The following is a 10,313-nucleotide window of genomic DNA, read 5'->3' on the forward strand; positions in this document are numbered from 1 at the left end:
GCAAAAAAATAGTCATAAGGTACCTTGTACTTGTTAAAATTATAGCTTGAGAATAAATTAATTAATTCAAGCAATTAGTACAGTGTAATGACTTTAGTCCTGCCCAGACTGACCTAAATGAAACTTTGTTTCAGTATTATCTTGTTTCAATGTCATGGCTGATTCATGTTCAGTGAAAGTCCCGCCAGCCTTATCAAATCTTCACATCGACTCCTGTTGGTGCTCAGACACTTTACAAGATTTCTTTTGTGTGGTGTGGGGACTAAGACTAGCAGATGGATTGCAGGATCATGGCTGGAACTCGTAGTGCAAATATCTCCTTGTTTTTTTTAGCAATAGCCCACCTTTAGCCTGCTTTTCTTTAAATAAGCCATAATAAAAACATCAAATTTTTTTTAGGCAATTAGCTTCAAAACCAGAGTGCTACAAGTGTGGCAGAAACTGCGTTCAAAATCAAAGTAGAAATGTTTCATAAGTTGATAATTTTAGAGTCCTTACTTGTACAATTCAGCAGAACTTCTCTTTTTGTTAAATATTTCCATAAAGCAATGGCACGTGAAAAGAGTTTTAAGTAAACCATATATCTCATATCTTTTCAGCTGGTGGGAACAAAGGTAATTGTCTATTTGGTCTCATTTGATACAAATCCTCCATTTATTTAGCATGTGATGATGTTGATTTGGTATCTTCTTTTTGTTCTGTTTTCTCAACATCTGTCTTTGTTTTGACCCGGTGTCTTCTGTAAACCCGTAGCCTGGGAATTGGTATATAGTTAGTATTAAATAAAGAAATTATAATAAGTGCCTGAAAAAAGCACTGTAGGAACATGTAGCCAATGCAAGATTCTCCTTCCTTATGTTGCGAAAATATTCCAACAACCGCCAGTCAGTTTCTTTAAACTATCCTTAATTATTTTATGTCGGCAGCACTCACCACTGGAAAACTACGTTAGAAAATAACCAAGAACACATTTTAAACTCTGCATTTGGTGTTTGACGGCTTTGTGTTCCTGTTGTGTGCAGTGGCTTTTGAAAGTATTGCCTTGGGAAGTCTTTGGGGCTCTTGGTTGGGTCTGTGTGAGGACCCTTCTATTTCTACCCCTGCTTCTATTCTACTGAGTCCTGTTTGGCAGGAGCGGGGACGAAGTGGTTGGTTTGTCCCCACAACCGTTGCCACACCAGGGGAGGCTGAGTCAAAGCTGTGTCCCTGGGGCAGTGCTCTGGTGCTGGGTAAGGCAGCTGGTATGAGAGTGGGAGCTCAACAGTCACAGCTTACTGTTAGCTGTGAGCAACAGGACAAGGCCTGAACCCTCAGCATGTCGGTTGTGATAGCAACAGTGGCAGCTCATGAGAGGTATGTGTGGGAGGAAAAAGGGACCTTTACCTCTAATGGAAGGTATTTTCTCACATTAGCCGTGAAGCTAATGCTTGCTCTTGCAACAGCTGGTAGGAGAGGGAGTTTGTGCATGCTCGTGGGGATGGCCCTGCTGGGCAGCTGGATGCCCAGGCACCCTGGAGCAGTGGAAGAAGATGCATTTTCCCTTCCTTAGACAAAGGAAATAACAATCCTATGCTCAATGTATTCTCATGTGCCCAGTTGTAGGAGGTGAACATCCCCTCCCATGCTGAAAAAGCTGTCTTCCAAATCCTGAACTGAGCCTTGTATATTCCTAGTTATGTACAGGGCACAGCACAATGGTGCTGCTCAGTAATCATTTGGACCATTATTTACTTAACTATTTTCCATTTGATTATTTTTATCCCTTTTTGTTTTCTCCATATCCATGAAAAATGAGGTTGAAAATAATAATGTTATAATATAAAATATCTATACTTTACCTCCTAAAATCAGTAGTGCAAACAACAGCTGGAAGATGCTGTAGATGAGTGGGAAAGTAAACATCAGTTCAAGTTGTTCAGGAGTGAAGGAGAGCTGTACTATAGTTGAACACAGCTGAGTGTTTTGCATGCCTGTTTCCAGGGACACTGTACGACACCTAAAGGCAATAATACAAAGGCAATTGTGAAATAGCAGCCTGTGGGTCCTTATGCTTTTTAATAATCTGGATAAGCAAGAAACATGTAATGGATAACTCAGAAAATGGTATCCTTCTGCTTACATAGTCAACAAAACACTCCACAAAGCATATGGCTGTTACCGCCAGAACACACAAAATTTATGGCAGTTCAGCAATTGTCAAGGACTGTGATCCACCTTCAAGCCATGTATGTGGCACTCACTGTCTCCCTCTTTTGTAATGATGTTCTAAATTGTAGGCTGCTGCATCTTCATGAGAAATTTTACTGCAGTCCAACCCACTTATAAGTCAGGTCTGTTTCGCTCATTTGAAGTGCAGGACATGGGCACACAAGATAGAGAAAATAGTATAGTCAGAATCTTTAAATAAAAATGTGCACAATAAATGTTTTTCTACACACAGTATCCTAGAAACAAGGTTGGGGAATGAGTGGCTTTGTAGCATAGCTAATGTTTAGGGAACATTCTCAGCACTGATTAATCATTGAGTAAAACCTTTTTCCTCAGCTGAAAAAAGACTACAGGTCTTCATCACAGTGAATTCCATACCTGTGCCAAGACAGACCAGCTATGCGGGCCAGAAAGAATCCCAGAGAGAGCCAGCTGCTGGAAATATGGTTGCCAATGATCCATAATTTGGGTGAGATAATCCAGGAGCCTTGGTAGAGTATTCCCCCAACCACAGCAATGAGCACAATGAGGATCGCTCCCACAATGGAACCAACCTGTGAGTGGCAGAGGAAAGGCTGTGTGGTATAAGACACACCCAACCAAATTTAATGGCATCAAACATAGCGTCAAACATGCCCATAGATGTCTCTGAGTCACTGAAACATCTTATTAAACATAAACCCTAATGTCTGCGGCAATGTAATTCACAGCAGACAGATTAGATAGCTGCCATTTTCCCAAAGGGGAGATGCATGATGTACTTCAACATGTGACTGCAGGTATAGACCAAGGCACAGCTATATAGGTATCTATAGCAGATACCTGTAAAACCAGCCTCTTGAAGTGTTGGCTATAATTGTGCTTAGAACTGGAGACTAAAATAATTTCACAGGTGTGACATGAGCAAGGAATGGTGCACAAAGAAAAATTTCCCCAGAGCTGTTGGGAAACTGACAGCCCAATACCCAGTACAATGCACTTCTCGGCCATCAACACTCTGGGGCTAGTACAGTGCATGCTAACTACACACCAGACTGTTAATGATAGCGAAATATTTGCCAGGTGGAGGGTAGATCTTTAATGTGGCTGAAAACTTGTGTTTGAAATCTGGCTGTGAGCTCGTATAGCATTTCTACATAGACATAGTCACTGAGTTGATCTTGTTTACTGTGGTTGAATGTACCGAGATCTTCACCACTGCTTGCCGAAAAAATGGTGACTCATTCTCTTGCCAACATCTAACTGAAATGTTTGCCCTTATGGCATACATTGCCAGGGATCTCACTGGCAGGCTTCTGGGGCTAATCTTAGGGGAATCCATTTCTCAGCTAAAACATGTATTCCCATTGAACTGGATTCATCAGTCTTTGGCTGAAGATTTTTTAAAAGAACTGAGTGAACAAGTACTTTTGTTTGACTGAGCTATTAACCACATGCACCTGGGAAGAAGAAACATGGTCTGGCCATGAGAAGCTCTTCTATTTCACCTGGCACACTGGCTTGGTGCTCTTAGCTTCATTTCTCACTATAGGGACCTTAGTCTGACAGCTACAGCTCAATCTTCACTGATGCTTTATTGACCTACATAAAACAAACTATCAATGGACCCTACTGTGGGTTGCTCATTCACCTGGTAAGAAAGAGGATGAAATGGCATTTTGCTGAGAGAACAAGTTTCTTTTCATGTGAGTACAACTCCATGCTTTTCCCTTAAAAGGAACAGTAGTTTTGAAACCAGCACTCAATAGTGTCCAAGTTCATAAAAGTAAGCTGTGAGTGCAGTTAAAAATACAACACAATAAGCTAACAGCTTAAGAAAATGAATTGACTGAAAAGGACCTTATTTGTGTTCTGTGCTTCCTGAGCTGATAGCAGAGAAATGATACCAAGGTATATGTATGAATAACAAGTTGGTAGATAGTTTTCTTTAAGAAAATTTAGGAAATATATGTGGTTAACTAAGAATGGGTTACCAAAGGCCAAGGGTGCTCAGCACATTTGACAATCACTTTAAACCTAACCTAATGTTCAGAATGATTAATTTGCTGTTAACACTAATTGCAGCTAATTTGTTGTTGTTATTATTATCATTAATATTTTTATTTTGGTGAGAATAATTTTTGCCAAAGAAAATATTTTGTGATGCTCTGAAGCTATCTTGCAAAGACAGTTGAATTTGCGAATAGTTGGATCTTTTTAACAGTTGGAACATTTTCAAATTTTTTAAATAAAATTGACTTCACACTCAAAATTTCCCCTGAAAAAAATCAATAAACTGTTTTAAAAGTAGAAAGTTCTTTTTTTTCTTTATCCAGAATGTTTTCATTTTTTATTATTTTGCAGAGAAAAACAGCTTCCAGTTGACCTGAATGATTTTCCTTCCAATTTCAGTTTACATTATAAACTGAACTCAATTATTAACATAGTTGTAGCCAAAGACAAAAGTAGGCTCTTTGGATAATGATGGTTTCTAATAATGTATGCAACCCATGCATGTTTGTGCAGGGGGAAAGCAATACATTTCCGCAGCGTCTCATTTGTTTTCTGCTGAAAGCTTCCTGGCTCTTATGAAGTCAGATACTAATACCATGAATAGCAATGTACTGCTTCAGTGGTGCCACTGATTCCATAATTTGTCCATAATTACTAATGCTTCAGCCTTATATAGCCTACCTTAAGTATGATTTTTGCTTTACTGGGCCATCTGTGGTTAACGTATATTCCAAATGAAACAGGAATTACAAGAGCTACCAGTGAAATTCCTGTAAAAAAGAAGAGAGAAGTTAAGCCCATGTATCACGCACAAGTTCACGACAGGAGGACAGACAGGCACGGTGTAGAGCCGCTGAGGGTATGGAGCAAGTCTTCAGAGGGTGTCTGTGGTATGCCCACCCCAGAGCATGCATGCATGCTCTACCAGAGCCTGCCCATTTGCTTTTCTATAGAGTCTGTTATCCTTGGCAGCCTGTTGAAGTAATTGCCATTCTGCTGAGCTACATGCTCATTCACCTGCATCAGAAAGGCAGACAGAAATTTGAGTGTGCTAATCATCACTATCCTGTGACGTGAGTAGCTATATTAAATGTTCATTTTGTTTGCAGGTGTTTTGCTACTGTACCATATCAACATTGGTTTAGAGCTTCTTTGTTTTGGCTTCCCCCTCCAGTATTTATTTTGAAAGCACAAGCAATGTGTATGTTTGTTTTTTGGTTTTTTTGTTTTGTTTTTTTTTTTTCCCAGGACAATGGAAAATGAAATTGAAGAATAGCAAAGTAATTCTGGTGGCTTTTAAGATTAGCACAACATGGAACCGTGCTTGATATATACCAGGGCCACAGCTCTGCAACGCACTGGAGCATGTATTTCCAAATACTTTGACTATTCTGTTTTTATAGCCGGATGAGATTTTTGACAGGAAGTCAAATGAAGCCACTCCTGGCAGTGTAGATTGCAGCTTTTCAAAGAGACTCTGCAGTTTTAATCACTTGCTTAATTATCCACGTCTGCTTAAGTACTTTGCCAGATTACGGCCTCAGCACTTAGCCTTTAGCAGGATTGTGCCTGCCCTAGAGATGTTACAAAGACTTTCATCTGGGGGAAGCAGCTATTCCTGTATGAATTATTCTGTATTCTTACCCAGTACCATGCAGGTCTCCAAAGCATTTGGAAAGAAAAACATGCACAATCTCATCATAAATATCTGTACAAAATTTATAATGACTTCAAGTCTTCTGCAGAGCTGTGGATGATGTGATCTAGGTACCTAATTTCCATGGAAGTTCCTGGAAAGTAGGAGGATGAATTTTTTTTAAAATCTGGAGTAATTTCTTCATGACTGCAGGATGACGGTGCAAAGGTGGGTGTTACTAGAGGGAGGATAAAGATGAAAGTCAGAAACGAAAATGCTGGTTCACTGGACTCACCAATACTGTCGTAGGGGAGCACAATTGCATTAGAGTCAGTCCACACCTTGGTGTAAATAAAGAGGCAAAGTGGCATCATTCCCATTGCAAGCAGCGTGGAGCAAGTTGTCATGCTGATGCTGCAAGAAATTGGTTACAGTGACATTTCATCTCATGCTAGCCTGTAGTTTTTCTCATTTTCTTATTACAGTATTGCAGCTTATGAAATATTGGACAAGAAATGCTGCTGGCTACAGTCAATTTATCCTGCATATAAGGTTAGAAAAAAGCTAAATGGAAGGAATGACTTCTGCTGAAAAAAAAAAAAAGAAACACAAAATATCAACGTGTTCTGCAGCCACAGAACGATAACTTTCAGGGCAAATGAGGCAGTCAGACAGGTGGCCATGAGGAAGATCGGCTGGCAAGTCTGTCTGCATGCTGCCTGTCTGGCTGGCTTCTGAGAGGCTGGCAAACTGGACAGGGTCAGACGGACATCAAATGGAGCTTTCCGTTATAACAGCAGTTCTAGAGTGTTAAAATTTCAGTCCAAAGTCAACAGCGAAAACCAAAAATATTTCATCATCTAGGATTTGTGATATAATAAAATTCCCTTTCCTGGCTTGTTTTGCTCTAGGCCAAAGCGTAGGTGCTGAGAGAAGTTGACCATAAGTATTTTTGCTTCATTTGTTTGTGCAAAGACATTTCTGTTTTAAAATACAGTCTTGAAACATCAGACCTGATACAACTTGTACTAAAAGATGCGTTCTGCTACAGGAGTGAAGAAGGAGAAAAGGCAAGACAGATAGAATAAGGAGGGAATTCTCAGAATCTGAGCAGAATAGATAAAATCATGCCTATAATTCAGTCCTCTGACAAAAAAATAATGAGAGAGGGTTCTAGTTAAGGGACTTTGGAAACTTCCTTATGAATCTCACTTTGGATTTTTTTTTTGTGTTGCTTGCCCTCAGAAAAGGGACTACTGACCCCATGCCACAAACTGGACAAATCTAGAGAAATATAGAACAATTAATACAGAAACCACAGGAATAGCTGCGTTAATTTTGGTTCCTGTCATTCTCTGCTTCAGAGTCATTGAATAGAACTTTGTATGAGCCTCTGGCAAGAGAATTCCTACACACAGAGAAAAAAGAGCCATGACCTACAATTAAGGTCAGGTGAAGCCCCAAATGGATAAAAAAGCTTATTTTTCCTGCTTCCGTATCGCCTACGTCTTCGTACTGTCCCTGTACCTACATCCTGCTCCAAAGTGTGCGTGTTGTCTAACCCCCGTCGCTGTGTTCACAGAAGCTCCTGGGGGAGCTGTGGAGGAAAGGAGATGGTGTTTCAGAAGCAGCTGTTCATGTGAAATATCAAGAGATGTCAAAACCAGATGTCCCTATGGGAAGCTTTGGAGGATATAATCTGGGTCTGAGTTGCTATAAAACCTCTTACTTCACCTGCCTGTGATTATATGAGCAGAGAAAATGAATTCCTGCTCTAACTTATGGCCTGTTTGCACTGGGATGTTTTGAAGCAGGACTGTAGACAATGGTGATGGATTGTTATGTGTAAACACAAAATACTACCGGTTAAAAAAATCTCTTTGTCTGATACGATGGGCAGGCTTTCTATAATACTGTTCTGGCTCCAGAAACCAGCCAAGCTACTTAGACTGTTATTCCTCTATCAAGAACTGAAGATGCTTGCATTGCCATCGCTGCTGTACCTTCCATATCCTCTGATCCCTGCTTTATTGTCACAAAGATACTGACAAAAAGCCTTTGTTTTCTTAAGGAAAAGGTCTTTACCTGAAGAATAACCTCTTACAGGTATTTTCAATTTACTTCACCTTCTGCCAGGATCATGGGATATAAACCCTACTCATATTTAATAACATCATCAATTCAGATTTTTACCATTGATTTCAGTTGGCATGACTCAACAAGAGAGATCTGGGAAAGCATAGTTTAGCACAGTGTATTCTTCTGAGGAAAGATTAGGACAGAATTTCAGACTTGTGCTGGATATCTTTCCATCTGTGGTTTCTTAGACCTGTATTTACTGAAATTGTCTTACAGTTCCTAATATCATAGGTGTTTCCTCCACAGTGAGGAAGTTGGTGATTAGCAGAGCTGACCTCATACATAATTCGAAAGCTGGTATTACATTAACACCTGTATGTGACAGAAAAGTTCACTATTTTCAAAGTATGGAAAAAATGTCTTACTAAAACTACAAATATTAGCATTCTTAATCTATTTGCCCTAACTCCACAGCTTTCTTACTTCTATTATTTTTTCCATTTCTAATTCAGAGTGGCATAAGATAAATTGAATGAATGCTCCAATTTATGTGACTCTGTGGGAAATAGAGAAATAATCCTGTTTATTTTAGAGCAAAGTAATCAGGATATAAAAATAAAAAGATGGCTCATTTTTAAAGGCTGTTAGAGTTAATGAACCCCCCCTGGAATTTGCAACAAGAGTAGCGTTCACTTCTCTTGCGTGTTTGATGTCCTAGGCCATGCCAGGTGCCTTACGTATCTGTTTCTGACTTCAGAGCACCCTGTCACCGAGACCACCACACTTCGCCACAAAGGAGTTTTTTCATTGCCCCCAGTATGCAGGGCTGCCTTAGTCAGTGGCCTCTAGCCTGTCAAACTTTGCAGAAGGTGCCAGGAGCAGATAGAATTACTGCAAGTGACTTTCATTTGTATTAGTTCCCAAAAAGAAAATCTGTGTCTGTCCATTCATTGTATAGAACACAAAAGGAGGGAAAATGTTTTTCCACAGGTGGTCTTTTTCAGTAAACATTACTTCAAGAACTGTTGCATAGCCACTGTTTTGTACAGAGGATTCAGATCTTAAAATCCTTTGTTATATATATATCTATATCTATATCTATATCTATACTTACTGCCCAAGATCTTGGGTGAAACAAAATCACCAAAGTAGCTCTAACTTGGACATAGATGTCATAACCCTTAGTGTCTCAGCAGTCTTCATAAATGCTATTTTCTGCAGGATCTGAAGATTTACAATAATTTTTAATATACACTATATACAATAATTTTCTAGTATACACAATTCAGTTGTGTTATCTTCTTCTTGAATTCTCAGTGAACCAAGGATATTTGCTTTTCAGCTTATATTTACTACTATAACAGTAAATGAACATCTTTACAAAAGCAAGCTCTACCATGCATAGTCCAGGAAGCTAAGGTTAAAATCGGACAGACCTTTCCAATATAAAGTTTACAATGTAAAAAGCCACAAGAACTACTTAGAGAATGGCTGCTCTTACCTTAGGTCCATGTCTCCATCCACCCAGTAGGCGATGATATTGGAGGCTGTGCCCCCTGGACAGCATCCCATGATCAGCACCACAACAGCTTGAACAGGAAGCACGTTAAAGACCAGAGACAGCAAGAAGGCTGTGAGAGGCATTATTCCAAACTGGCAAAGGAAACCCACTAAAATACCCCAGGGTCTTTTTATGTGGCCCCAGAATTTCTTAGGTTCCACATTGCAACCCATGGAGAACATCACCAAAGCCAGCATGATTGTTAGAACAGTACTTAAAACTATGCTCAAAGTTTCATTAAAATTATCTTCTTGTAACACACAAGATGTGCCATTGCAAATTGTAGCATTTGCTGGACAAGCCGTGGAGTTTTCTGCCAAAGACCTAGCGTTAAATTGCTGGGAAAGAAGGTATGTCTGCATTTTGAAATACAGAACTGCTCAGTACATCCGAGGCAAACTTTCAAGCCTGTGTAAATGGTTGTTTGTCAGTGACTCCTTTTAAATGATCCAGGAAGCAATAAAGTGCAATAAATACTTGAACACACTTACTATTCTTGAAGGGTTTGGTGCAGTGCTGATTCATATAGTTATAAAAGTTCTACTTGCTTGGTACAGTGACAATTAATCATTTATTCATATGATAATGAGGAATCCCACATAGAGAGAATAGCTGTGTTAATATTTAAGGATGTAAAGGAGGCTTGTGGGGTAGCTGAGCACATTAAATGAGAATCACAGGAGGAAGAGAAAGTTTAGATTTCATTCTTGAATTTCTTGCATGCCTTTGGGAGAGCCGCTCATGCATGCACCGTCACTGGCGTTACAGGGGTCTGCGGGGTGAGTGACCGAGACACAAGAAAGCATGAGTAGAAGTTGTGAGCTAAGATTTGAAACT

The 10,313-nt window shown here is 39.7% G+C and overlaps 1 protein-coding gene across 1 annotated transcript; it reads right to left on the bottom strand.

The window, feature by feature from the left end:
- Nucleotides 1–654: 654 nt before the first annotated feature.
- On the bottom strand, nucleotides 655–9,838 carry SLC10A2 (solute carrier family 10 member 2). Its single transcript, XM_037378389.1, has 6 exons — nucleotides 9,417–9,838; nucleotides 6,132–6,250; nucleotides 4,882–4,970; nucleotides 2,587–2,762; nucleotides 1,839–1,996; nucleotides 655–755 (listed from the first exon to the last, which is right to left on the bottom strand). The coding sequence occupies exons 1-6, from the start codon at nucleotides 9,836–9,838 to the stop codon at nucleotides 655–657; spliced, it is 1,065 nt and encodes a 354-aa protein (XP_037234286.1).
- Nucleotides 9,839–10,313: the final 475 nt, after the last annotated feature.

This window comes from Falco rusticolus, chromosome 2 (assembly GCF_015220075.1).
Source record: "Falco rusticolus isolate bFalRus1 chromosome 2, bFalRus1.pri, whole genome shotgun sequence".
Taxonomy (NCBI): Eukaryota; Metazoa; Chordata; class Aves; order Falconiformes; family Falconidae; genus Falco; species Falco rusticolus.